The sequence below is a fragment of the Pyxicephalus adspersus genome, chromosome 5 (genome assembly GCF_032062135.1).
Source record: "Pyxicephalus adspersus chromosome 5, UCB_Pads_2.0, whole genome shotgun sequence".
NCBI classification, from domain to species: Eukaryota; Metazoa; Chordata; class Amphibia; order Anura; family Pyxicephalidae; genus Pyxicephalus; species Pyxicephalus adspersus.
The window spans coordinates 44,339,757-44,367,715 of NC_092862.1; the positions used below are offsets into that span (position 1 = coordinate 44,339,757).

General features: G+C 35.3%; 1 protein-coding gene across 1 annotated transcript in view; it reads right to left on the reverse strand.

Moving 5' to 3' along the window:
- Nucleotides 1–27,959, reverse strand: part of LAMA3 (laminin subunit alpha 3) — a 119,276-nt gene that overhangs the window by 78,992 nt on the left and 12,325 nt on the right. Inside the window, exons 3-14 of the mRNA XM_072411311.1 lie at nucleotides 24,071–24,188; nucleotides 17,587–17,705; nucleotides 14,453–14,623; nucleotides 13,409–13,506; nucleotides 12,964–13,079; nucleotides 11,675–11,793; nucleotides 9,412–9,502; nucleotides 8,708–8,839; nucleotides 4,921–4,986; nucleotides 3,787–3,924; nucleotides 1,296–1,430; nucleotides 533–667 (exon numbers count right to left, since the gene is read on the reverse strand). Of these exons, the coding sequence (XP_072267412.1) occupies nucleotides 533–667; nucleotides 1,296–1,430; nucleotides 3,787–3,924; nucleotides 4,921–4,986; nucleotides 8,708–8,839; nucleotides 9,412–9,502; nucleotides 11,675–11,793; nucleotides 12,964–13,079; nucleotides 13,409–13,506; nucleotides 14,453–14,623; nucleotides 17,587–17,705; nucleotides 24,071–24,188 (1,438 nt within the window). The remainder of the gene's footprint in view (nucleotides 1–532; nucleotides 668–1,295; nucleotides 1,431–3,786; nucleotides 3,925–4,920; nucleotides 4,987–8,707; nucleotides 8,840–9,411; nucleotides 9,503–11,674; nucleotides 11,794–12,963; nucleotides 13,080–13,408; nucleotides 13,507–14,452; nucleotides 14,624–17,586; nucleotides 17,706–24,070; nucleotides 24,189–27,959) is intronic.

Consider the following 27,959-nt stretch of genomic DNA (forward strand, 5'->3'; position numbering starts at 1 on the left):
GATCTCTCAATGTAGAATCTCCATTGAGAGTTCATCTTGAGTTAGCCTGCAGTCACAGCTGTATGGAGGCAACCGCGAGCCTCCAATCAGCTGTGACCGCAGGTTACCACACCCCCTGGGCTGTACTTTTTTATGATGAGTACAGCTCGGTGACCGTGAGATAAACTCCATTAAGAGTTCATCTGGAGATTGCCTGCACTTTAATGGAATTTGCGTAATCGGTTCGCCAAAAGTTTGAAGACCGATTGGAAGATTGGGGATATTTTCACAAGAATATCAGAGGCATTCTCGCTCATCCTTATTTAGTAAATCAGTGCACAGTTAACACAGTTTATACCGGAGGGCAGCTGAAGCTGAAGAGATGCTGCTGTGGTGGGAGCATCTCCTATACCGCCTGGTGGTTACCTGCACATTGTGGACGAACTAGCTTTTAAACTAATAGACCGGTCCCGCAGAATACCCTGGGAGATCACTAACTCTGGCAACCTTCCCTTGGATGTCAAGACCTTGTCCTGTCACTGGGAATACTTACGCAGACATGAGGGGTAGCTGTAGAAATTAGGTGCACATTCATTACATGTTTGCCCGGAATAGTTAGGTCGACAGAGACATTCACCACGAGGACCACACGATGGGTTAGATGCACCAAACATATCACAGTCACATTCTAGAATAGGAAAAAATACATTATGACGTACAGTTTATTTATTAACAAAGATTTCACATAGAGTACATACTTGTTTTACAGCTTCCACCGAAAGTGGATCATAATTTACTAAAGGAGTAGAGAATGTTTGTTTAGGTTAATGAATAAGTGAACCTGCATTCACCTCAACCATTCAATTGTCTTTGGTGTGATTCTGCAGTGTGGAAAATGTGTGTAAATCAATCAATTTGTAAAGTGAAATAATAAACATATATTTTCAACATTCACTAGGTATCGAGTGTTAAAATAAAAAAAATGGCTTATATTACTCCTTGTAATATCATAAAGACTTGTAAAACTCTTGTAGGGGCATTTGTTGTGAGGTCAGTTACTACTAATATAGACAGGCCTTCGCAAAATAAAGTAGATGGTTAGGTTCTCAGGAGGACTGTGAACTGGGACAAGAAGGAGTAGGGTAAAAGTGCGGTGATGTAGTTCAGCAGGCAAGATTGACAAGACTGTTTAGTGTCCATAGAACTGACTTGAACAGTGCCATCAACATTTTATTCATTTATTAGATCATTTGTAACAGAACAGACTCAGTTCAATAAAAATCAGTGCAATTACTGGAAAAGCACAGAAAACTTACCAAAACAGCTTGGAAAAGAATGATAACCTTGCCGACATTGGTCACAACGGTCCCCCTCCACCCTAAACTTGCACAGGCACTTCCCAGCATGGCTGCATACCTCAGGGATCACTCCGGTGGGGTTGCAATCACATTCTACACAATTCAAGGAAATTGCTTTTATACACAGCACAGAGCAGTGTGAAGAAATTAATTATTGTACATGACACACGCAGGAAATTAGGCACAATATAAGTACAATGTAAACAATAAGAAAATTCCAAAATAATACTACAAGCATTTGAAAGAATGTAATATTTCATCATGATAATTAAATAGCAGACAAAATTGTTTTGAAAGGAACTGTAAAACTTATTTAGAATGTGAACATTATTGGGGCATTGGTAACACCAATCTTAAATATGCATTATTATAATTGAGGATTTGAGGGTTATGTTAATGAGATGACATGTATATGTTACCAGAAGTAGTACCTTTTTATCATTTAGTAAAAATATACTGTACAATCCCTATAAATTAAACATTTTGGTGCCTGTTTTTTTGAAAGAGCTACGATCTGAAAAGATAGACTATCATGGGTGAACCCGGGAGATCCATCAAAACTAGAATTGATTTCTGATATTAGTTAGCAAATGTTTTCTACCCTGGACTAGATATACTTCTGGTTTGCTGGATCACCAGGTTCATCCATGATAGTCTATCTTCTCAAATCTTGGAGAACTTTAAAAAATCAGGCCCATCAAGGTCCATTTATAAAACAGAGAATCTGACTTTCGCACACATTCTCTGGTGGAGAATTGTTAATCACTGCCATTTAAATCATATGGACTTGGAAACTTTAGAGGACCTGTTGACCATTTGATGAACAGTTCACTGATTTACAAATAGAATCTAAAAATTCTTAATAGTTAAAATATATTTTTTTCTAAAACATTTATGCTACTAAATGCTACCACAAGGAAAGCTCTTTCATTCAAGAACACCTCTGCTGAACCTACAGTATACTGGGGCTGACTTTGCTTCCAAATGTTTGGCTATCTCTGACCTCAGTCCTCTCTAGATTTCTGTCAAGCATAAAAAAGTACGAAAACTTTATCTTTTTGGACCTTTGGGAGCTTTAGGCTTGGTATGACAGACAGACAACTAGCATTTTTAAAGGACAGCATTGATATCCTTTACATTTTCTGATTACAAACCTAACATAATAGTATATAGTGAAAGCAAGTGACAATGGTATATAATTCTGTTAAAGAAAGGGTGGGGTACAAAAATCAAAATCAACATTGGGTAGAGAAATGATAGTGTCCCTGACCCAGTTATGTCCCCTAAAATTACCCTAATTTTTGTAGCTTTTGCTGTTTCTGTGGGTGTTTCTATAACATGCTGTTCCCACTCTGTGTTTTATTCTAAATATAAATCATTTGGCTTTCCTTGTAGATTATGTAATTCCTCAAACACAACATGCAAATGAAATCTTTGAGATCAGTGCTTCCTTACATGAACACAACCAAGTCAATTTGCCATCAATTCAAAGGATCCAAGTAGTTATATATTAACCAGCGATTAACACACATTATGAATCATGTTCTATGTTCTCTATAAACATAACCCAACATTGACCTTTTTATTGGATATCCAACCTTACGTATAGATGCTGTCTCTTACTCACTATTTAGGTGCAGCTTAATCCAAGTTTAAAATGTAATGCATTGCAGCTTAAAATATATCTAAACCAAATGTATAGAGGCTGCAATAGTTTGTGGTTTTTGTTGAGAGGTTAAGAAAATTTTTTATGAGAACAGAAAAATGTATGTTGATGCTAAAACGTGTTCCTATAACTTCCTCTGCACTGAACTGCAAAACTAAACAGTATTTTAGCTATTTTTCATGAACTAAAAACACATCCCCCTATGTGATAGAGATAAGGAGATGGGGTGTTTATCGTTTAAATCAGAAAAATCAGCCTAAGGTGACAATGCTGCCCATTAATTGATACAGTATTGTGATTAACATTGTCATTCTTGGACAGAAAGTATGTTACTGGTGGGGTAACCATGGAAGAAATATTTAACACAGCATGAAAGTAAACTAATTAAGCCATCACATCTAAGGACTTGGGTTTAGATTTGCTTTACCTGTAATGGTCGACTTGCCTTTATTTTTTAAAGGCTATTTTTCCTTAGTTTTATCTTTTGATCCTGTTGATAAGAAACATTCCATCCTAAAGTGACTGCTCATTCATTAAGAGTTTGAAAATATGGGTCTAAAGAAGCCCCCAATATAAGCCCCCTCCATAATAATATGCCCCCTCCACCACCCCCACCTCTTCGGTTAGCCCTGATGGAGTCACTGTATTCTGTCAATTCCATATGCTGTTCCTCACAGTGTACATCTAATTAGACTTGGTATTCCACTTCACCCCCACCTCAGCTTATCCACACCTTTTTAAATGTAGTTGTTAGGCAATCTTATGATGAACTCTGAAGCTTACTTTGACAGAATGGATAGTGGAAGAAGCCAGCAGCACACTGATCACAAGCTGTACCCTGGAAACCAACACGGCAAGGACATTGTCCTGTCTGTCTGTCGCAGTTATGGCTTAATGCTCCAGCACCTGTACAATTACAGCCTAAACAAGAAATAATGCTAAAATGAGTTAAGAAAAAATAATATGCATCTTAGTTTATTAAGAATTACAGGTTATCTTCTTTAAAATATTGAATCCATAACAGTGTGTTAAGGCTTTCTATTCTGCATGATTTCCTAATGCGCTCATTGTGCCTATGGTCCTTTTCCATTAACTGTAAATGCCCATTGAGTGACATGGAACATATGCCAACCTATACATGTAGTAAGGACATTAGTAAATGCATCAGAGTTTTAGCTGAGAATTATAACCAGCACATGCAGCCTTTATACTGGCACCAATGCCAGACTAAGGAGAGCATTTGTTTCCAGTTATGTACTACTGGCTAATGCCAAAGCTGTGAAACTACAAAGAAATATTGAAGGTGGTGGTTCTTGCTATGCCAGCTTACCAGATGCATTTATTTTCAGGCACAGCTTGCCCAAAGCCTAATGTTGTACACAGATGCTTAAATATTGCCATGCAAAACAAATGTTGCACTCTCATACCTCCCAGAAATGGCTGTGTTCTATTTATTGCAAAGGTGAGAGAGGAGAATGAGAAAAATCTTCTTTGCTAGCGTATAATCACTTAGTGTTCTGGCACAATGGAACTCTGAATAGTGTTTAGCCCAAGGGAATCACGAATGACCATTCCCAACAAAGAAAATTACTGTCTGCATGGAGCTTTGGGCTTAAGTCATTCCAATTTAATTAATTAATTTTGAGATGTAAGACTGCTTTTATGTGTTTACAGAAAATACAGAGCTCAATTGCATGGGTGTAAACAATAAAATGAAGAAAGCTGTACTTGATTAACTGGGCATGTTAAGTTGGTTTTATTGACAATCTTAATTTCTTTTATTTAAAAGGGTCAGAAAAAGAATAAGGTAATCAGCCTTCATGGCTTCATTTTCTTTTCTTCTACTATCACACATTTACAGTATTAATTAAAGGGAATAGTTCCATGAAAATACAATTATGGGGTATATTAGCTTGCCTTTTATGTTGCCAGCAGTTGGCCTCACAGGTAGTGATGTAGTAGGTACAGGATAAAATGGGATTCCTACAAAAAAAACACAAAAAAGAAACAAAACAAGATTATATTTACAGGTTTGAGGTTTGTATTTCTGTCCCCCTGGTTCTGGGATTAATGTCTTAGTCTTATCTCTTAGCACAGCCTGGTACGTGGCACCACTTTCTTTTCTTTTCAATAACTTTAATTAATTTTATTTATTTAAGGATACAATAACAGAAAGGCAAAATTTTTGTAGTGAAATGTACACTAAAAAAAACCATTATCACACGATTTTAGCAGTCCACGAGTTATGTGTATTGACTTTGAGAAGGAGCACATAAAAAAGTTTCAAAAACAGTCTCTTATTCATAATCGCCTATCCCTTGGAGGGCAGGGATGACCACAGTCCATATTCATCGATATGGAATCAATATGGAGTAATAAAAACAAGACCATAGAGAATTAAGGGCACAAATAACCGAGAGAAGAGAAACAAAAAGGGAGAAGGTTGATTGTGTGACTAGGTGAACTTAGTTTGTGCCAAGCCTGAAAAAATAGGAGGTGAAGGGAAAGAAAAAGGCTTTTTTTAGGCAAATTCATTTCAGGAGGTAAAAATCAGGAAACTTTTATTATCTATTTACACAAAATTTAGATGTATGGAAATACAAAACAACACAAATAATACATATAAACTTGTAATGACAGTAGTCTAGTAGTACAATGATTGCATGGGATCAGTGATAATAAGTAACATACGTATTTTTTGTAAAATCAGAACGAGAAGTCTCAATCCCGACATGTTTCGCCTAGATTGGCTTCCTCAGGGGACAACGAGACTTGAAATAATGTATGTTATATATGATACTCCAATGTGACATAGAAGTCATTACAAGTTTATTTATTTTTTATTTGTGTTGTTTTGTATTTCTATACATCTATATTTTGTGTAAATAGATAATAAAAGTTTTATTGTTTTTATTTTCTGAAACAAATGTGCCTGAAAAAGCCTTCTTTTTCTTTCCCCTCTCCTCCTATTTTTCTTTGTAAAATATAGGGCAGAAATAGTCTGAGAAAGTAGAAAAAGGAAGGAGAGTGGAAGAGCCAAGGGAGAGGAAGAGGAATTAAATTGCTTCCAGGTAATCCAAATGAGGGGATGCCAACACTTTCACTGTTATAGTTGTAGAAGTTTTAGAAGTAATGAATCACCCCAACCTGCTAATTAGACAGTGAAAAAGCAGCAGATGACTGACAATGCTACCTCTCTATCTTTGGTTTTTATTCCTTTTCAGTACATTTTACATGCAACACATCTGACCTGGTTTTCAGTTTCTTTGGTTCCCCCTTTCTAAGAGAGCCGATATATAGTGGATTTCATAATGTTAACACCATGTCTAATTTCAATACCTATCCTCTGTTCTCATTTAGTAGTTCCACTTGATGTTGTTTCTCTTGCAGGGTAGGGAATGTAAAGTGTGGAACTGTGCACAAGAGGTGACTTGGTTGCAGATGACCTTCTGACTACTAATGACTGAATAAAGAGACAGTTCTTTCAAAATTAAGGGGGTTGATTTCACTTTAAAATGCTATTTTTAGTATCTATACTGATTTTGCTTTCTGGCTACCGATTTAGAAACTGAGGTCGGAGATAGCCAGGCAGTCAGCAAGTTAATAAAGAGGTTGGAAAATGCAAAGTCCCTATTTCTCATAGTACAGGTTTCCTTTTAAGTTTGTTTATTTTTTTTCCAACAATACTTAGCCTCCTTAAAGTCTATAGGTATTTTAATCTTTTGTGCAGTATCTGCAACTAAAGATTTTATTTTCTATGTCTGATCTCTAAAAATAGCTTTTTATATTCAAATGCATAAACAATGACTAAAGAATCTTTTTAATATCTAAAAATGCTTGCAACAACCCACTCACTTATCTTGTTAGTTATGCTTTTCTAGGGATAAAAGGTCTTAACATAACAAAATAAACATACTTTTAAGCTTGGAAAGGTATTTTGTATAGCCTTCCTACAAAACGCTGACTGGCTGCTTCAGCGTGTTGAGCTTACTAGGGAAGCTGCCCTACCTCTAAATTAATGTTATCGTCCTGAATATATCTAACACCTTATAGATAGGCAGAAAATCTAACTAAATGCAACTTTTATCGGTCAATACAAAAGTAATGAAATGCCGCACTGGCTGTTGGTGATGTGTTGGCAGAAAAACCAAGGAGAGGAAAGCAGCAGAATTACTAAAGAGAAGTTTCCATTTACTCTGTGAGGATCCTTTTTCTATGGCCCAGAATGTTACAAAATCTTGCAATGAAAATTAGCACTTTGTAGTTTGTATATCAATGTGATTTTATTTAAAACTCACCAAGCATGTATGTAATCAGCTCTATAAAAAACTGTGTAGTCTGGGTTGAAGCTTCCTATCTATACAGAACTGACAATGTGCATAAGCAGCAGGATCATATTTTTTTCCTATATGATTGCCACTTGGGTTTAGAACAAGGGTTACTGATGAAGTAATTGCAAGAATGGCCATTTGTGTCATCTCTCATATTTGTGTCACCTCTCATATTTGTGTCATCTCTCATATTTGCCTGACTGTGGTCAGCTCAAAAAACTGAAGCCTCTAATGCTGCCCACGGTCTAATTGTTTCTAAATGTTGGCTTGGAAAGGATTCCACTATTGATTGCCTACTAGTCAGTGAAGAGTTGGCGAACAACTGATAATAAACTACTTTAGTGCAGAGCAGAACATGAACATTTGTCTCAGAACTATCATTAAAAAAAGTGAGGCACAGCTAACATTTTTATTTAATTCCGCTTCTGACTATGCCCTACCATTTTTATTCCATTATTAGGAACTAAAGGCACATTCTGTCCAGTCATCCTAAAGGTAAAGAAGAGAGATATTGCAGAAGAGGGATCTACTGTATATCCTTTCCCGCCAACGTGAAATGCTAAAACCTAATGGATGTATGGCTTCTATTAACCAAAGTTCTATTTATCTGACTGTGAAAAAATGAGTTGCTTCCATTAAGAAAGGACTTTTCATCACTAACTATAAAGCCAATCCAGGGTAGCCATTTTAAATCATTAAATTTGAAAATGTTAATTCTTTTCAAAATAAAGACTTTGGTAGAGAATTGTGGCTATGAAAATATCAGACACTCCAGAAGGAACGGGGATATGCAGAGTTCATCATCCATGATCTGTTAAACATGAAGAAGCTCTGTTTAGTAGGGGTGCCAAAACAATGATATCTAGATCAAATCTCCCTTTACAGGTAACCTTTATATAAATCACATTACATGCTATGGTTATTACTCACAGTGGATATAAATCCTATTATCTGGTCTTATTTATTATATAAATCACATTAATGTTTCCTGGAATTTGCCTTTTTATCAGTAAGTGATTGGATCATACTGCTGTTGTAAACTTTTGTACTGCAAGTAGTTTATTGTAATTGTCCTGTGGATGTTATAGCTATTACATGCAAACAAGATAAGATTTGTGATGTCTCATCTATAGCATTTCTTCAAACATGGTGCTGATTGTTTTTATTACCATTCATAAGTTGAAATTGAAGGGAATTTACAGAATGCTGTGATGTATTATAGCTACTGAAGTGGCATTGACTGCTGGTGAATACCCTTGTTAACAGTACATGACAATACCACATTACAATAAAGCAGATTATTTCAACTAAACATAGGCATGTACCCTGCATGTAAATGTATAAATGTGTTAAGAGACACCTCAAATACTTACGTAGACAGATTGGATATCCATAGTACCCTTCGGCACACCTCTCACAGTTATTGCCAGAAAAATTGGGCTTACAGTAACATCTTCCTGATCCTTCTTCACATCCATCTGACTGGTGAGGATTGCAGCTACAAGCTAACACAAGCAACATTTTACTTTTTTAGGATTACAATGTGCAGGTAATGCCAACAAACAGAATACAAGAATGCAAAAACTTTACATTGGATTGTGTGATTTGAAATGCTTAATTGTACAAAAATCTCAACATGCTTGGGATCACAAAAATCCAACCCAAGGATAATAACTAGAAGACAATAGTTAGAGGTTAAAATTCTTCACTTGTTTAAAGCAGACTGCAATGTTTGCTTATTATTTTGTAATAAATGTTTGGTATTTTCAAACCTGTAACCAATGACTCTCTATAATATAAATTTTTAAGTACAACTACCATGGGAATTTGAATATTGCCTATGGTGGCCATCCATTATTGCAATAGTAATTATCATGGGTCACTACTAAACAAGGAGGACAGAAAAAGTTACTTTAATTAGTTTTGTGCTTGAAATAGTAATCATGACTTTATACAGTATATGCCAAATGCCTTTTATAATGCATACAACTGGCTAATATGTTTCAGTGTTGTAATCCACATATTAAACAAATTGTAGATCTCAAAAAGTACAGAGCTTTATAAAATATTGACTTACGAACACAGCCATTAGGTGCTTCTTTAGGAACGCCATATGGTCGATAATATCCCACAGCACACCTCTCACAATTCACACCTGCTGTGTTATGCTACAAAGTACCAGTAAAACAAGATTTTCAGTAATACAGATATTCTTAACAACTGATATACAATTTATTAATAGGATGTATTCAGTGTCACCCTCATGCAGTGGAGATGTGCTTGTAATGACAAGGAGTAAGGACAGCCATTCTCAACCAGGGTTCCTCCAGAGGGTGCTGGGGATTCCTCAAACTGTGGCTGATTGACCTCTCATGTGATGATTCCTAAATATGTCTGGGACAACACCACTTGGTAGAGCCAGCTGTGGGGTTCTAATGTTGTTGTTGATGTTTTAAAAATTTCAAAAAGGGTTGTATTTTAGCCACTATTGTGGAGGGGCATTCTTCGAACTGATCACCAATTTAAGAGGCTTTTGGTAGGGGTTCCACAGGACCTGGAAATTATTCCAAGGGTTCCTCTGGAGTAAAAAGGTTAAGAAAGGCTGGGTTAGAATATAGAAAGTCATATGCAAATGTATAAAATTTTCTGAGCCCCATGTCGTCCCTTCCTCAAGGTAACACAGTGCTAAATATATTTCCCTAAGGAAGGTACGCTGTGAGGCTCATAAACAATTACTAAGTTTGCAAATGATAACATTTTCGTAGATTGGCCATGGGGTTGCAGTGTAATTACTACGTCCTCACACTCCAGAACCAATTCCCTAGGTGAAATGCTATTCGGTGCTGCACTGTAACAGCTACTGGGAGCCGACCAGAGCTGCCTGGTCCCCACTTGGGTAAGAACATAGCTTTAACAAATTTATGAAATATATTTTTTGCCGTATAAGACGCACTTTTTCTTCCCCAAAACTGTGGGGGGAAAGTTAGTGCGTCCTATATGACAAATGTGTTATAAAATAATTAAAAAAATATACTCACCCGATACCCGATCCTGCGTGTGTCTCTGGCTGCAGCAGCGTCTGTCTCCTCTTCTCTCTGGCAGCAGCACGTGTCTTCTGTCTGTAAAGCAGAGCGAAAGAAGCCGGCACAGCGCCACCTGCTGTTCCCTGTCCTAACTGCCGTACAGTGGAAAAAAGCACAGAGTGATCAGAAGGGGAATTTGAATGGCACATGAGTGATCAGAAGGGGAATACCGGTATGAATGGCACATGAGTGATCAGAAGGGGAATAATCTTTCAGAATCTTTTTTTCTAAATTTTCCTACTTTAAAATTGGGTGCGTCTTATATTCCGGAGCGTCTTATACGGCGAAAAATACGGTAGATGATACATGATATAATATATATGATATGACACGATATACCAGGTATTAGACTACCTTATATCATCTGTACTTTGTTTTAAATGTGAATGTTCATCTGGAGTGACTAACAAACTTCAGCAAACCACTCCTTTGCAAACGGTCCTATCTATCAACAGAAGTGATACAGTAAATAAAGTCCTAGTACAGCCTTGCTGCCAGTAGCACATAATGTGAACAGATGGAACGTGATGTAGAGAGGTTAGCTTTCTCAATCTCTGACTCATTCACTGGGCAAGAAATGACATGAAGCACATTGTGAGATTATTTAAAGATCAAATGATATGTAGAATTGTAATTTACTAAAACCTACATGACATATTACTGAATGAGTAATTGGCGTTACTATTAGATGAATGTCAAATATTGATTAATTAACAGGCAGAGAAAGAATAAATAAAATACATTGTGTGATTATTATTTACACTACAGCAGAGTACTCTAGTGTAAAACAATATTTCTAGCCACAACGTTTATAAGGTTCGGACACAGTGGCGAGAGGTCAGAACCTCTGTCGGGTTAAAATATACCAAAAAAGGATTTTAGGGGAAATTTCCAGCAGGGACAGAAAAAGGGAAACATTGAGATGTAGAAGACTGGAACTTCTAACAGCTGCTTATTGCTATCTGTGCTCCTGTTACAGATTTTCTTGTACTTGCTATTTGGTGATAATTTTGTTGCCCGAAATCTCCCCAACCAGGTAAAACACTTCCCCTTCTTTTGAAAACAAATAATAGAGAGTGTTACAATTCACTGCTTTACTACTTTGCTCAAGAAGAACACATTTCATAAGGTCAACATATATTATGGGGTTAGAAAGACCAAAGGATGACTAATTGTTGTAAAGGTTTATTTCATGCCCATTTATTAATTTAACTTCATAATACTAAAATCAAACATAAAATGATAAATAAGAGGTACCTGGCAGTTAATGCAAACCCCTCCGCCATTGTACTGTCCATGTATGTCTAAACTTGCTCCGTGATAATCTACTTCAGCATCGTAATAACAGTCAGAGGCATGTCCATGACAATTGCAGGCTATGAAGAGAATACAATATTTAGTTTTATTACTGGAGCTAGAATATTATGCCTGGACATATTTCTTATATTAACTCAACAATAACTATAGCTAGATAAACATTTAGGTACAGCCACACCATGCGCATACCATGAAAAGTATTATTTCCTGAAATGCAGTTATCGGACACAATATTCCTTTCTTTATGAAAATACTTGCAAAGCAATGAATATACTGGGACTTAGGTGCTTTCCTTCACGGAAAGGAATTTAGATGTAACGTTTGATAACTGTGCTCAAGCGTGCCCATTAATACAGAAAACCAGAAATTTCCAACAAAATCTTGAACATGTGCAGTCATAGGACAGTAATTTCTTTATATACTCAAATTAAATACCAGCAGTCGTTTTTCTATTTACTATTCTAGTGTGAATAATTCACCACTCAAATGGATGTTTAAAGTTAACCAAAAAATAGGATTGAAGATAGGGTTGGAGAAAGGTCAATATTATTTGATACAATAAGGTTTTACTATGAGTATGGATTTTAACATAAAGGATTACTATAACTGATTCTTATATAATACCTTTTTTTACTAACCTTTATGGTACAGTTGTATAAAACATATTGTCTATCATTATTTATTAAAAAAAAAATCACTTAACCATAAACACAACCATATTCAAAGAGTACATAAAACGCTTCAAAATATGAACATAGATTCCTAAACTTTAAAGCCAATCCTGCTCACCGATGCTTTCTTGTGGTAAAGGCTTGCACAGGGCTACAATTATCCACAAAAGAACTTTAATTCTTTTCTCTTAGAAGTGTTTAATCTTACAATTATGGTTAAAACCCTACCCTTTTGTAAGTGCTTACTTGGAAAAGACATCAAAATATGGTAAAGGAAGGGTTATTAAGATGTTTTAGCTAGAGAGACCTTATCAAATCTAGTATAATACATAAACATATCAAGTAAAGAAAGTCCTGGTATTAAGGACTCTTCTATCAACCCATTCACATTGAGACATCATTATATCTTGATTATTGTTGTGGACCATTCGTTGCCACCTATCCTATCCATTCCAAATCAGAGAGTAAAAACTTCTTAAAATATTTAGATTTCATGGCCTTTTTGGAATCGTCCTTGGAATATTATAATATATTAATAGGTTATTACTAAACACTTACGTTCACATTGATTGGCTGTATCGACACCAGCAGGCCGCCACAGCTTCTGATTATAACCAGGACAACATTGGTCACAGATCTCACCACATGTGTTATGTTGGCACTTACACTGATACCTTCATAAATGTACAAAATTGATAAAATTAATAACAAGATAACACAAATTATCTCCAGAAATGTTTATTCTAATGTAAAAGCAAACTTTGTGTTGATGGTACTTGACAAATTGCGTTTTTTATTTGACTCCAAAACTGTCAAATATATTTTGATTTTACAGATAGGAACATGAGGATGTGCAATAAACCTTTCAGTGACATGGGCAGATTAGAACCATAATTTGGTAGCCCAAGGCTTCCTATGTATACATAACAAACAGGAGTCACAATTACCAGAGTTTAGATAAAATATAGTGGTGGACATTCTTTAATAATATATTGGTACTTACAGGTTCTGGCTACCAGCATTTATCAAAGTGCACTCATCAGCATGGCCGTGGCATACGCAGCGACCTCCAATACTAATATCTTTAATACTATAATAGTACTAGAGAAATAAAAACAAGGGGAAAAAAAGATGAATGGAAATTGTGTAATGTACAGGGAATACCAGAGTCTTTAAAACTTATTTAAAAAATTTAGACTGATACGATATGATTGAGAGGGTAGCTAAAGCCATTAAGGTCCAGGCTTACATTTGGAAACTGGTTCACCATAAGGGCAGATAGATCACTTTATTTAAATATTTAATTTATTTAGAGTAAATGAATAAGTCAGCTCTAATTCTACCCTCCCTCAGAGGGAGGGTTTGTTTTACTAAAGGAATTTAGACTGTCCACATAGCAGAGTAAATGATCCCCTTGCAAGGGATAAATAACATATCTTAGTAAATGAGATGACGCTCTGCTGACAACTATCCTATCATGTGCACGAAAAAATCCTATTTTGGCAAATGATTGGGTATTCTTTGCAAACCTATTTGAACTATCAACACATTCACTGAGCTAGGTGAATTATTCCTTTCATAGCTTTGGTTCCTCTAGTGATTCCATCAGTAACATCATCATAATCTGTTGAAATTAGGTGCACCTAGTAATTATTTACCAAGGCAGTAAACTAGTTTTCCAGCATTACAACCATTTACATAAAGCCTAATTACTACTGGTGATATTATGCCTGTTTTTATATCTGATTTTTAATGTATGCATTTTTTAATAAAGGATAGTGGATTTTACCTTTTAGCAATTATAAAATGTATTCAACTAGGTGCCTTGTAAAGAACACCTTACAGTTTTGACCTAGTAATCACCTATACCTTTTTCGTATATACAGAATTGGGGTTCTGGCACCTTAGCTTAGACCATTATTTATCTACAATTCAGGTATATGTAACAAACTAAAATATAGCAAGATTGAGAATGTCAGTGTTAGGGTTTACGTACACATTAATGTTCACAAATTATAGGAACGAATGAAGAAACTAGCATGCTTACCCTGCGTGTTACTGATGGATCTTTTTCTGCTTTCGATATTAAATGTCCGAGCAGCGTGTTTGTCCTAAGGAAACGCAGCCTTATATTTGTAGCCTTTATGAATTCTCTCAGTACAGGAGAGTCCATAAAATGTTTAGCACCTGGACGTCCACTCACTAATCTGACTACCACCTGAAAAACACACAATCACATGGTTTCAGCTACTTTATTATAGCATACAATTTGAAAAAAAACTTTTTTGCCAGTTAGCAAGTAGGAAGTATAGGGCCTGATTTATTAAAGCTCTCCAGGACTAGAGAAAATAAACTATCATGGGAGAACCTGTGGCAGTCAATTTTAAAAGCACCCAAAAAATCCTAACCAAAGCACCACAACATTAGTGTTTTTGGACACTGCAATGGAAAAATGGGAACCATCTGTTCATAGTGCTGTTCCATAGAGATGATACCTTTCTGTGCCTATGTGTGCCCAGCTCCTGAGGGGTGTCTTTTTGGACTTAAAGATTCTTCACACAAAATGGGATTAAAAAGCCATGTATGCTCAATATCCTTTCAATAAGATTTTGAAACAACTTAAAGAGGAAACTGTAGGTCACTGTGCTCAAAACTGCAGCAATATCATGAGTGTAATGCAGAATATTTAAAAAATAAAGCACTGTAACACATCAAGTAACCAAGCCCATGTGACACTGGATTGGTACCTGCAGTCACAGTACATATCAAACTTATACATTTGGTGTCCTTAAACATAGGTGGAGTGGTGGTTTTGTTGCTTTTGACTTTTGTATTTAATATATTAAATCACAAAAATTATTAAAAATGTCCAATATCCTCCTTGCTTCTAACCAGAAGAAGGAAAAGTAATCAAGAAAACTGTACATTTCTAAATCTCCTTATTAATGGAAAAAATGTTTCATACTTTTACTAGGCATTTCAGTAACATATTCATCCCAAGACAGTATGCACACTGGTGTCAGAACTTGTATTTTCCTCATATGTTTGATCTTTTTTTGTACCTGATGTTTATCTTGTAACATACCATTACATTAAAATGACTTTTTTTACTGAGACAAAAGCAAGCATGAAAATGTTTTATTTATAATTACAAAAAGGAGTGTCTGCCAAGTTTTGGCAAGTCTGTCTTACTACCATAAAAATCTATTTACACACTTGGATAAGAAAAAAGTGAGACCATTATTATTCCATATTTAGAATACTTCACTTCTACATCTGTTTCTTCACCCCTTGTTTTGACTTCTTGTTCACTCCATGTCTGAGTGGCACAAAGCAATTTTAAAAGAAAGTCTGCTATTTTTTGGATTTCTACCTATAACCTTGAAAGATGCCAAGTCTGAATAATGGTGAGGCCTCTTGTACTATACTTGTATTTAGCACAGGTAGACAGAATAATCCAGATACACTCCTTAAGGAATCTTCTACCACTAATACATTATTTATTTATCCAGGACAATATACTATCATAGCTTTCTGTACTGATTGACACAGCTTCACATCTCCCCCAAAAACTTATTTTTGACAAAACTACCCTTTGTCTTACTGGATACTCATGAAAGCTGCAGTTGGTGACCACCATTACATTGTAACTAACAGGTATTAGGCTTGATATACTAAATTAATTATGGCTATTGACCTAGCAAAGTGCATGCTTTCTTTGCAAAGAAAGTGTTAGTGTTAACTTGGAATACCAAAATATGTGTGAAGGAAATAAAGACAAAATACATTTTTACAGCAGAAAAAGCATCCATGCGTCCAGAAGTGACTTGTTGACTCCAGAAACCACACAAAAGTCCACTGCAACACAAAAATGTGTTTAAAATAGTTCCCAACCATTCCCATTCAGTTGAAAAGGAGTGGTTGGGAGCAAGGTTGAGCCCATGATAGAACACTGGCATCAACAGCAAGTCTGAAATGCCTTTTCCAAGTCTTAAATATTTTCAGATACTGGTCCATCTTAAAATATAAGTAATGCAGATTGACAAGACCTCCTATGATTTTTCAGTGTTGTGTAGGAAGTCAGAAGATGTATGTTAGGGATTATAAAATGTGTTGGTCAACCTAAAGAAAAATATATATACTTTTGGGAAGATTTGAGTTGCAATATTCTTTATAGAAACTGAAACTGTTTTTTTCTATATAAAAATGACAATTAACTGACCACTTTATGCAAAAGAAGATGATAATGGAACGTGGGGCAAAATTCAATGGTTGCCCATAGTAATAAATTACATTTCATCTATAAATTTAACTAATAATATGTCAAATTTTCTCTCAAACTTGAATAAAATTATACTGAAGAGAAGAAGATGCTTTTATGCATTCCTATTTAAACGTCAGCCTAGTAAATCAGCTGTAGCAGAAGTTGGATCAAGTGTCTCTGCAAGTAGGTTTTTTAATCCTTTGGCCAATATTATTTTTTAACCTTCTTGAAGATTTTTACTGATGTGGGAGGTGATAATGGAATATAGATTTCTGTAACATATTTTAAGGAGGAAATTAAGAACTGAAGCAGAAAAAGTAAAGCAGAACCTTCTCCACTTCATCTGTCAATGTTTCCATCTGATAACAACTCTATGACAAATACACCAGGCAGCAAAAAGGATTATTTAAAAAAAAATGTGAGTTATGATAGTTACAGGAAATAATAATGGTGCTGAAAAAATAAACAGATCATACCTGTGTTTGTCAAATGATGAGTCAGGACCCAAAATGAATTGAGGAAGTCAGTAATGAGTGAATAATAGCATGATAACAATGACTGGCAAAGTCCATAAAGGGGTCAGGATGGGAGGAGGTTGTCAACTGTGACATGTTTATGGACTTTGTAAAGTGCTATGTAATATGTTACAGCTATATAAGTACAAATTATTATTATTATTATTATTATTATTATTATTAATAATAATAATAATAATAATAATAATAATATACACCATAACATTTTGCTATGATTCTGTACTTTGGTCAAACACATATATTTTCCCCTTGCCAAATAATCTTTGTAAGAGTTAACCTGTATTGGGTATCATCTATAAGAACATGACTAGAAAAATATACCATCAAATCACAAATACAGATGGCTAGTTGTTGATTTTTTTTTTACTTATTTTTACTTACTTCTCCATTTTCCAGAGGGACAATGCGGGAATATTCTGTTGTGCAAATGACATCATCGTCTCTAGTAATAGGTTGTTTGGCCTCCTTCCCAAACTGATGCAGGCAGTCATGCTTGGAATCTGGGATTTGAGCACAAATTATTTAACATTACCACAATGAGCCATGGTTCTATTACCACAATGATCCATATGCAAAAAATAGGCAAAAAAATAAACTATGCTACTCCTTTATTGTTGCAAAATATGTGGAATAAGTTTAATCCTTTCCAACATATAATTATTAAAGTACACTTATGTCAAATTTAAGCAGAGTAAATTACTGGACAGACTAACAAGAAGCCTATACATGTACCTTTACATTTACATTTACAGTATGGGAACTCAAGGCATTCAACTGTGAAATGTTGTCCAATAACACAACATCTAGGTGTGAAACATTCAGCACAAAAAACAAATTTGTGTTTTAATGTAAGCTACAAACATCCCAACCTATAACCCTACCAATAACTCTTAGATAAATATTTATAATTAATATTCTTTATGAATCTTGAAATATTAGCACAATTATTATTATTATTATTATTATTATTATTAATAAACAGGATTTACATAGCCCAAACATATTACACAGGGCTGTACATTAAATAGGGGTTGCAAATGACAGACAGATTCAGACAGTGAAACAGGAGGAGGAGAGGACCCTGCCCTGAAGAGCTTACAATCTAGGAGCACAATAGGCACAAATAACAATCTTCTGAATACAGAATTTTTGTGCAGAATTTTATTTTTTGTTATTTGACTATTCTTTCTTTTCCTTTGCATTGAACAAACACTCTTTGAAGCTGGGCAAACATTCTCTGAAGCTGGGCTAACAAACTTTCCTACTGTATTCAACCTTGAGAGAAAAAAGTGTGGTTTGACTCAAACATTAGGTTCCTTAAACTCCAAAGAATGTTCAGCCATGCTTAAGGAAGGTTCATCAAACCTTTAATAAACGGCATGCTGGCACATTTGCCAATCCCCAATATCCTCATAATGGAAACATTCAATTCTGCTACAGCTGCCCAAAGGCCATGTTCACATTCAAATTGAAATTATTGGATTGGCATCGTTCACACAACTTCCAAAAATTTAAAAATAGACAATATGCAAATGTTGCTTAACTTGCACATAACTTTACAAGAATTTGTGCTGAATGCAGCGCTATGCAAATGGTTTTATTATGCCTCCTAAAGTGAAAACAAACAACTCTGTGTTTGATAAATCAGTCAACATCATAATATTTGGCCCGGTATTTGCCTATATGTTTCATGGCAAAATCTTGTGTTACACTTCTTTTTGGACAGCAAATGCTTTTGTCTAGCACACTTTTTAAGCAGTTTTTACTTGGGCTGAAGTTGCAAAGCTGGCAGTTCTGGATAAGTTAGTGATCAATTGAAATCTTGTAGATTTTTTTATTTATGAAATGTTAAGGAAAGAAAAATGGCAAAACGGCACCATTGTTGTTACTTCAATAAATCTTTTTAATAAATATTACTTTTCTTTTCACATGCTCTGCTAGTTTCACAGGCATCCACATGCTTCTTTCTGAGGGCCTTAGAGAGATCTTTTGATCTTTGCATGATGACACCATGTACATCAATAGAAGGGATAATACCAAGCTTTCAACCCGAGATATAAAAAGTTTTAACAGATTACTCTCTAAGACTTTGTCTTATTCCAATTTAGAGAATTTGAAGTTGTGGTAAAACGTAGGAATGTACTAAATTTCCACAAGATGAATCCCCATGTTTGGTAACTAAGAATATGAGAATGACAATACCATATATCATGCCGATTTCATGTGTTATTTGTTCAAAAATATCACATTATTCTGTAGACAATGTTTGAATGAAGATCTAATATTTGCTTGTTGAAATACGTGATGAATGTTAAAAAAAGTCTGTCTGGATACCTAAATTACCCATAACACCATAGCTAACCATAATTTAATTTCCTTCATGCTAACTTTTTGTTTCAAGCATTAGTAAATAATTATTAAAAACATAAATCAAAATAGTTTTACATAAGCCAAACCACAATGTATTTTGTTAGCAAAGATGTAGGATACAAATTTTTATTGTAATGATAAAAATGGATATGCTTGTTGTTCATTAGTTAGATGGCAATGGAATTAGAAAATATATAAAGCATTCATAGATGTAAGCTAGATGGTTTATTGGATCCATAGGGAAGAAAAACTCAAAAAGCTTATACTATTATATTCAAAGACACAATGGAATTTAAAACTCAAGGACACTAAATGATATCATCTAATGAACTTGTGTTATCAGCTAATTGTAATGTTTTTTATTCACAGATCTTTGACTGCAGGTTTACACTGATGCTCATGGGTACAATTTTGGATAATGCACTTGCTGGCTCAGACTATTAGAATATTAGGTTGCAATTAAAACATGGAGGGTGACTCCACATATACTGTGTAAATAGATGCTTGTCTTTTCATGACATGGTATAGGATAGGCCTATGAGCTTGCAAGCAATAAATGTGTTTAGGCATACCATGGTAGTATCACAAAGAAGGACTGATCCCACAGTAAGATTGTTTAGGAGCTACCACTGAAGTGGTTGCTGAGCCAATTATAAATCACTAAGAAAAGAAAAAGAGAAGAAAGCGGCTCTTTTTGGCAACACCAATCTAAAACATCTTAAAATCTTTTATTCAGCTTACTAAAATACATATATTTGATATATGTACAGTACTTTAGTAAGCTAAATAAAAGATTTTAAGATGTTTTATATTGGTGTTGCCAAAAAGAGCCGCTTTCTTCTCTCCTTTTTTTTTTCTTAACTACCATGGTAGGCCAGAAACAATGTGCTTTGCTGTAATGGATCCAAAGTTTAGTGTAATGTGCGTTGTAAAGACATCTGCACAACTGCTTTATGGTGTGAAAATGCCAATGAACAAGTATCATCTGATGTATTAAACAGGTGGCTTTCTTTAAACAAAACGGTGTGCTAAACTGCTCTGAACACTAATAGGATTATAAAAGCTAATTCTTTTCAGACACGGGAGATCTGCAGGGCTAAAGACTTCAATGTAGCCGCAGGGGTCAGGTCCTTTTCGACCTTCAGATCCAAACATGATATCCCCGCCTCCTGTGTATTCTCCTATTTGCAGGTGTGTCATTATGTTCAGTCCATATATGAGAACACCCACAATCCCTTGTCGCACACTAATTTTGAGGGGAAATGTGATACAGACCCTTTGGGCAAGGGAATTATTTCTCTAATCTATACTTCCCTGCTTACAGCAGAAGTGTCCAGTAAACCAGGGTATGTAGCCAGGTGGGAAGAAAATATTGGTACACCATTAGATGATACGCAGTGGGCACAGATTTGGGACACGGTGAGACATGGCATAGTCCATGCAGGCTATCATAAGGCTAATTATAAACTGCTTATGCGATGGTATTTGGTCCCAGCTAGACTTGCGAAATTGAATCAAACTGTGTCCAACCTGTGCTTCAGACAATGCGGTGAAGTGGGGACGTTTTATCATGTATGGTGGACCTGCCCAAAAATAAAACATTTCTGGATACGAGTCCATCAACTAGTGTACACACTACTGGGACATACTATGCGCAAAGACCTATATGAGGCATTACTACTCTTGAAACCTTCTAATTGTACTAAGCACCAATTTAAGCTTCTGAATTTCGTTTTTACCACGGCCAAACAAACACTTGCAAAGACCTGGTCTTCAAGTAAACCCACGGTGAACCATGTAAAACACAAGCTTAACTGTTTTTTTCTCAATGATATATTGGCAGCTAAATTGAATGATACCATGGGTATCTTCCAAGTGGTTTGGGCACCCGGGATGGACAATTATCTGCCTGCTGGTTTTGATAGGAATCTACGCTCGCTTTGAGAGATTCTCATGCTGTGTTCCCCCTATGGATATTTAACTATGGCTCCTCTCTTTCCCTGTCCGTAACTCTTCCCGGCCCTCCTTTTAACCTCTATTCCCTCCCCTATTTTTCTTTTCTTTTGTTTCTCCTCCAAGTCAGGTCCCTCTTTTTTATCTATGTTCAATATATGAGGATGTTTGTTTTGGGTATACTGAGCTGATAAGTTCCTAGTTCTCCCCCTTTTTTTCTTTTATTGTGTATCAAGCCGAAATGTTCATGTTGGTGAAATGATCATCCTCTAGGAGTGAAACGGACTATGTTTGATTCTTTTTCTTTTTGTTTTGTTTGTGTCTTTGTTCCTCTTTGAAAAAATTGTAAACTTTCTATTCTTAATAAAAAGTATTAAAAACAAAGAGAAAAAAAAAATCTCCTTTCAGAACTTAATATCATGATCATATATACCAAATGTTCCTTTTAATTTTCTGTTTCATGAATTCAGATAAATGAATAATTTCTCCCTTTTACCAATATTATAACCGAAATCCATAAAAAGATAAATAGATAGTTTTGCTGGAATTTCACAAATGAGGACACTGGAGAACATGCTGAATGGAAGTAATAATCCAGAGCCGGATATTGTGCCAGCAAATTCCTCTTTGATTACTGAAAGTGATGGTTCAACACCTGCTTCTGGGTTTACATAATAGCAAAATCAACACTCTTGATTCAGTTTGTACATTATATCTGTCTGGCTTAAGCACTAAAAGGAAACCTGTCTTGAGAAGAGCATGGAGGCTGTCATTTCTGATCTCACTTTCTTTAAAATGCTAGAAGTCTGCCCTTTTGTTTTCCAGGGTGCCAACAAGATAGAACACCACATTTGGTGGACTTGGGTTGCCTTTGGATTGCCTTTGGATTAGAGGTGTATAAGGGTGTATAATTGTTTCATTACAGTTAGCCAAAAAGACCCTGCTGAAGATTTTCTCAAAAACCCTATTTAAGATTCTTCTTGAAAGATAAACTGAAAGACAAGCAAAGAATGGCTAGCCCCTGCAAATAACTCACTCTAAGCACAATAATGAAAACTCAAGGAATGATTTTTTTTTTGCATCAGATGACTTTAACCAAACATTGGTTTTCTATTAGGTACAATATACACAAGAACAAATTTGCAAGTATTAAAAAAAAAACAAAATGTAAATGAAAAATATCATCAAAAAGAATATATAATACAGTAATGAAGTTATTCACGTTTCCATTTGTAAAATTTTGTTACTTTAACAGCACAATAGATAAAATAAAACAAAACCACTGTGTGTGTTTACCACTATTTTTAATCTATTACATGTATGACATTAATAAATTATTCTATGCAACAGGAGGGGGTGTGGGGCTACATTTGCTTATTCCAGCTAGATACGTCATCTTTGTCTAAGATCCCCAGTAAACAATTTTGAAGATCAAATACAAGTTTTCCATTAAATATATTGTTACTAAGTTTGGGGCATCACTTAATGTAAATGATAGTACCAGGTTCCTTATCAATCATTGGGCAGTTTAGAGACTTGTTTAAACAGTTTACAATATTTTGCATGGGGGATAACAATCTTGAGTGAGTTTTTGTGATTGGATTGGTAAAGCTTTTTTTTAAACTGCTCTGAAATAAGAGCATCACATGACCCATTCTGCCTTGCAGGAAGACATGGATTGGTAGACATTAATGTGGTGCATATGTGATTAGGTATTTCTTCCCCATACATATACTAATGACTGAAGAAGAGAGGTTTGGTGTGGCTGAGAGTAGTTAAACAAGTCTATGCTCCCAGGGCATGGCTTAATAGCAAATATTGAAATCAAATTATGACTAGGGAGCACAAACTCTTACTGCAAGAAACTGTATGTTTTAGTGTATCAGTTTCATAAAGTTGGTGCATATAAAATAAAAATCCCAAGGTCTGACACAGCTGCAACTTGCAGTGTTACAGAGGATCTCAAATTTTCCCATATAGAGGTGTTGGTAAGTCTTTACAGAGTGGAAGCTATCTATGCTATTCATGTCTAGGGATGAGCGAACGAACACCTGGAAGTTCGGGTTCGCCGGGTTCGGCCGAACTTTGGCTCAAATTTCGGGTCCAGGTTCCCAAAATCGTAAAGTTCGGTACGTGCAACACTATTCATGTTTTATCTAAAAGTAGTATATGGCATAATTTATTGGTAGAAAAAACACCTGCTTCCAGTTATGTAAGCAGAATGATTGTGGTATCAAACTCATTTAGGATACCCCAGAATCCATAGGAGGTAAAGGATAAGTAACTGTATGTGCCTATCCATTCCATACTGGAGAAGGCTAGTGAGATCCACCCCTTCCCTGATTTCCATGGGTCCTTTCCCCCACCTTGCACTTTTTTTTCCAATACATTTTTATTAAAAAAAAAATACATAAAATGATAACAGTGGATCATACATTAAAACAATAATAAATAGACTCTGGACCTTCCACTGTATATTTTCATGCTACTTCATTCATTTTATAGGAAATCAAATAAATATATAATGAAAAATAGTACTTACTAGCAAAGTATTGCCAAGGCATGTAAGTATTTCCAAAGTCAGTAGATCTTTCTAGTACCCAAAGGTCAGGACGAGGGGAATTGGCAAACTTGATAAGAACATAGGCAACATGGAAGAGCTGAAAACATAAATGGAAAAACATTTGTTTTACTACTGTTGGTCATGATGACTGCTAATGCTGATGTTTGTTGCACCAGGTATATGTTCCTTCTATGAACTCTCAGGTGCCTTAGTGTACACAAACATTTGTGTTTTGGTCCTGATATAAGTTGTTGAGCTATTTATGCATTATAGGGAAGTATACCTAATAAAGTTATAATGGAACGTGAATAGTTTCTTTTCTAAGATTTCCTTACTATGACACAATCTCTTTGTGTAATGGTGGCAATTATTTCAGAGTGCAGCCCCCATCCTGCCCTTCTCAATATAAGATCCAACTGATTTTAATAGTCTTTATTAAAGACACTCTGGCTATCTAAACATAAAAGAGACGTTCAGGCCTGATATAACACTCCTGCCCAGAAACCTCCATCTGAAGTTATGTAACTTTGCCCTTGACTTGGGGTAAATGTTTCACCCATGTCCTAAACCCTTGCATCTTACTGTCCAAGATGTAATTACAGTGCCTGGCTAAAAACAATAAACTACTTTACATGAACTGGACTGGTAGGAGATAAGCATGTACATTTGGAGGCTTCTTCCAAAAATGGCAAGTAAAAAAAGATTGCAGTAAAACAATCCAGGAAAACATTTCTGGCACACTAAGAAGACCAGGACACAGACATAGGTTGACCTAAGATTTTCATTTGATTTGTTGATTTCTTACCAGTACTTATTTATTATGCAGGGTAAGAAAATGACTACAATTACAGAAACCTAGACAGGTAAAATGATAAATTAATACCATCTTTATGTAGTAGAGTACATAAGTCATTGTGATGTGTTGTGTTTTAGGAAGGTGGGAACCACTGAGCTAAATAGTGGGCATGTAGCAGTGTGATACACCTGGTAGCAGGCTTCTGATTCATTTACAAGCCTGTAGCACCCAGCCAAGAGTTATGTGTTTGAAATAGCATGGCTCGGCTCCAACAGTACAATGTTGCTGTGCTGATTCATGTTCTTACTTGAGTTTCATGTTATAAGCAGTCATGCAACAATCACGCTGCTGCTAAACATCAAACAGGCTCCTACTGCCAGAGCATAAAATATTTACAAATGATAATAAGTGCCCTCAAGTAATACTGTAGGCACACTGGCAAAATAGTGATCCCTGGTTTAAAAGTAAACATTTTAAAATCCCAAAACAAATTAAAAAAAAATCATATTTTAAAAAATATACATGAAAGTATTTTGGCTATAGAAAATTTTGAAGATTATTAACAAATATCTTTGCAAATCCATGAAAATTCGCAAAGCCCTGTTTGCTGCAATGTTGCAATGTCCATGGCCTGGCTGTAAATGTTACAGCAAACAAAAGCAAGAAAATAATAATGGTTATTTTCAGAAAGGATATTTAAATGTTATTTTATTCTATCCAATTTAAAACCTAAAATGGCTTTTCCACCCTGGACAGGTGGTGGGTGTTGAGGCTATAAGTACAATAAGAATGGTGAATGTGCTGTGAAAGTGTCTTATTCTGTTGTAAATTGGGTGAAAAGTATAGCAAGCCATGAAAAAACATGCCTTGGAAATTGTTGTTGAATGTTACCCTATAAAGATCTTAAACACGTTCCCAGAGAATATGCAGTAAATGATTTTACACATACAACATGTCTAACCCAAACTGGACTTTAAGGACAATATTAGATATTTACCTTAAATAAATAAAATAAATATTAGATATTTATTTTAATAGGTGGGTTTTTATTCCTGTAACTTATGGCTAAGGCAAATGTTTCTCCAGTCATTGAAGTCAACTTAGTATGAAGTACTAATAACTGGGAGTTTACACAGGCATTAGCCACTACCAACATCTGGAAGCAACCAACCACTGTTATCCCAGGGACAACAGTGGGGATAAAAAGTTCACTTCTGAGTGAACATGAAGTTCTAATATAGTTGTTTCTATTGATCACCATTGCACAATACTGTCTTTACATAAGATCAGCTTCAAAGGGCCCATACACATTTTGTACTGAGAAGCTTAGATCATGTGCGTGGAACTACACAATATTAAGGGTATGTACAAAGCAGCCACAAGCCAAACATATTTCACTGTTCACAATACAGTTGTGACTTTTCAAAATAGTTGCATAATTTATGGGAATAATGCATCCCTTGCGTATTTAAATAAGTAAATAGGAAAGAATTTCACTCGAGTAACCACACATCATTATTTTTACACAATGTTTGAACAATCTGTAAGCCAAAAGATCAAATGTATAATATTTGATGGATTACAACAAGAAAATCAGCAAAGTTTGCTATACACATGCTTGTGTTTTAAAGCATTTTATTTAAAGCAGAAAAGAAGGGTAGTGAGCTAAACTTACAGCTGATATGCAATAATTTACTTGTAAAAGGGAATAAATCAGCAATTTAGCTATGCTTGAAATTTTTATACATCTGACTCTGGCATACCCAGGCAAAGCTAAGAATTTATACAAACTTTCTATATATTAAGTTAATCATTGCTATGAAACATTGAGTACTTAGCTATATTTGATCTATACTTCCAGTGGTTGTGGTATAGCATCTACTTGCTGGTAATACCTGAATCAGCCATTATTATTTTTTAACTAGATGAATATACAGAATTTTAAAAGCCTAATATACACCTACATATGTATTGTTTCATCACACTATTAATTTTGTGATATATCTTTATTATTTATATAACACCTCACATTATGAAGCATGTATAAAGCAGGATTTGGTAGTCCATGGCTTTAGATGGGGTTTCAATTACCTTCTTTCCCATGATTATAAATGGCTAGCATTCTCTGTGGATAGTTTTGGCCAGAATAAAAATGAACACACCTGTATATAGCAGCTGAGCCTGGCCATATTTTGTGTGATATGCAATACATTCAGGGCATTAATCGGCTGACCTTTGAACAGCAGGTTAACAGATCTTGGATCTTTATATTTATCTAAAAAAATGTTTTATACAAAGAAATTAATTGAAATTGGAGTAACATATATTTAATAAACCTGTGGGTCTTTGCATTATTGATACAATATATCAATAAATATATTTCAGGCCACAATAAATACATCATCTTAGAGCTCTATTTATAAAACAGGGAATCTTTCTCCCTTTCCTCCTCTTCTCCAACACTTTGGAAGAAGCCATCTATCGACACCAACTGATGCTAAGGGCTCTGTTTATAATCGCTTTCAAAATTTCCCTGGTGGCAATCAATTACTGCCATTGAAACACAAGGACCTGGAAGATCCCATGAGGGAATGATTGAGAGAATGTCTGATTCTCTGTATTATAAACAGAGCATCAGTTGGTGTTGATAGATGGCTTCCTCCAATCTGTCCTATCTGTTCTATAAGTGTAAAAAGAAAAAAACGCCCATTGACTGTGCCAGAAATCTTGTTGGATGACACATTCCTGAGCTGCGCTATTATCAGCTACAATGTTCTAAACTATCTCTGAAGACTAAAGTACAGACACTTTTTTATTATTATTATTATTATTATTATTATTAATAAACAGGATTTATATAGCGCCAACATATTACGCAGAGCTGTAGAAGATGGGTAGGCAAGTTTGAAAAGATGGGTTTTGAGGCCTCTTTTAAATGAGCAGAAAGTAGGAGCAAGCTGAATAGGAGGAGGAAGACCATTCAAGAGAGTTGGGGCAGCTCTAGAAGAGTCTTGGGGCCATGAGTGATGAGGTTAAGAGTGAAGAAGTCAGTAGTAGGTCATTGGAGGAGTT